Genomic DNA, 1,607 nt, shown 5'->3' on the forward strand with positions numbered 1-1,607 from the left:
TATATATATATATAATGTGTGTGTGCGCGCGCGGATGGAGAGATCGACACGTGTAAAATGTAAAGGTAAGGGTGATTAGTATTAACGACCAACAGACATTAAAATGTAACCTAGACAAAGTACCATGATTTCACAACACAGCAATACCCTGGAATTTAGTAGAACAGATGTAAGCAAAATTTGTTTTATTTATTTTCAAAAAAAAAAAAAAAAAAGAAGAGGAGGCAGTCCCCTTTTTTACCCGTGTTTGGAAGGAAAGAGTGGGAGTTTTAGCTTGGTGTGGTATACATAAAAGGATGATAAAGTTGAAAACCTGGGCCGAAACCTGAAACAAGGCCTACACTGTATTATACAGGTACGCAAATTTAATGTTTGGAGTTGAGGGTTTCCCTTGCTCTCTTGTTTTCTCGTCTCATCGTTTTCTTTCATCTTTTTAGGACCTCTTTGGGGAGGGGTTGGTCAGGTTCTTTACCTAGACTAGAAAGGGAAAAGGAAAAGGCAAACACGATAGCGTAATGGGGAGAGGGAGAGTTGAGTTGAAGAGAATTGAGAACAAAATTAACAGGCAGGTTACTTTTGCCAAGAGGAGAAATGGGTTGCTCAAGAAAGCTTATGAACTCTCAGTTCTTTGCGATGCTGAAGTTGCTCTCATCATCTTCTCTAATCGTGGCAAGCTCTTTGAGTTTTCTGGTGGCTCTAGGTATACTTTTCACTCCCTCTCACTATCTATTTTTATGTAATTACTGCGCCTTTCATCTCACTTTCCTCAATCTCTCTCTCTCTCTCTCTCTCTACAGATCTGAGACATCTTAAAAGGAAAAAAAAAAAACATAATTTCTTGTTGTTCAGGTCAGCCAAATCTAGGGTTAAATAATCCAAATATGATATAGTTAATTATGAAGTTTTTAGTTCATGGGTTTGGTACCTGGAAGTGAAGACATGAAATCAAAGGTGTTTCTTAATGGGGGAGATAGGTTATTAAGCAGTGTTACAAGTATTGGGGTTTTGTGTATCAAGATTGTTAGGCAGTAACAACCACAGTACTGGATTGTTTACTGTTGTGATTTTCGTGGCAGAGACATGATGTTTGGTGTTTAATCACACCTGATTCGCTGCAGTGACAGAGAATTATCCTCTTTGAAAATAAAAATGAATTGCTGTTGTTGTTCTAACCATTTTTCTTTTAATTCTTTTTCACTTCATTTTTCTCTCTCTTTCTTTATCTAATTGTGTGATGAGTATTGCAAATGGTCAAATTTACGAAAGATCAAGGAATACTATTCTATTCGCACGAAGCATTTTGAGAAAAGTCCAAAGCAAAGCCATGAGGGCTCATGCTCAAGTAGATAATATTTCCTAATATTGTGTTCGTTCATATTTCGACTTTAAAGTGATAGTCCTTCTATTATTACTTACCTTTGAAGAGTATCATTTTGCCTGTTGTGCAATTTGTTTATATTCAGTTTTCTTATTTGGAGCATTTTCAAAGTTGGATAAAAAGGCGGTTTATTATATCTACATATGGCCAGCCATTTAATTTTCGCATTCAATAATTTATATTCTAAATCCTTTTTTTTTTTTTTTTTTTTTTTTTTTTTTTTTTTTAC

General features: G+C 35.2%; 1 protein-coding gene across 2 annotated transcripts in view; it reads left to right on the top strand.

The window, feature by feature from the left end:
• The first annotated feature begins 286 nt into the window (after positions 1 to 286).
• Positions 287 to 1,607, top strand: part of LOC111489972 (MADS-box protein EJ2-like) — a 2,975-nt gene continuing 1,654 nt past the window's right edge. The window contains exons 1-2 of one of the 2 annotated variants that reach the window (XM_023138379.1): positions 287 to 355; positions 438 to 700. In XM_023138379.1, coding sequence (XP_022994147.1) covers positions 516 to 700 — 185 coding nt within the window. In that variant the 5' untranslated portion in view covers positions 287 to 355; positions 438 to 515. Of the gene's footprint in view, positions 701 to 1,607 lie in introns of both variants that reach the window. The other variant, XM_023138380.1, reaches the window with a different exon arrangement.

The sequence above is a fragment of the Cucurbita maxima genome, unplaced genomic scaffold (assembly GCF_002738345.1).
Source record: "Cucurbita maxima cultivar Rimu unplaced genomic scaffold, Cmax_1.0 Cma_Scf00015, whole genome shotgun sequence".
Lineage (NCBI taxonomy): Eukaryota > Viridiplantae > Streptophyta > Magnoliopsida > Cucurbitales > Cucurbitaceae > Cucurbita > Cucurbita maxima.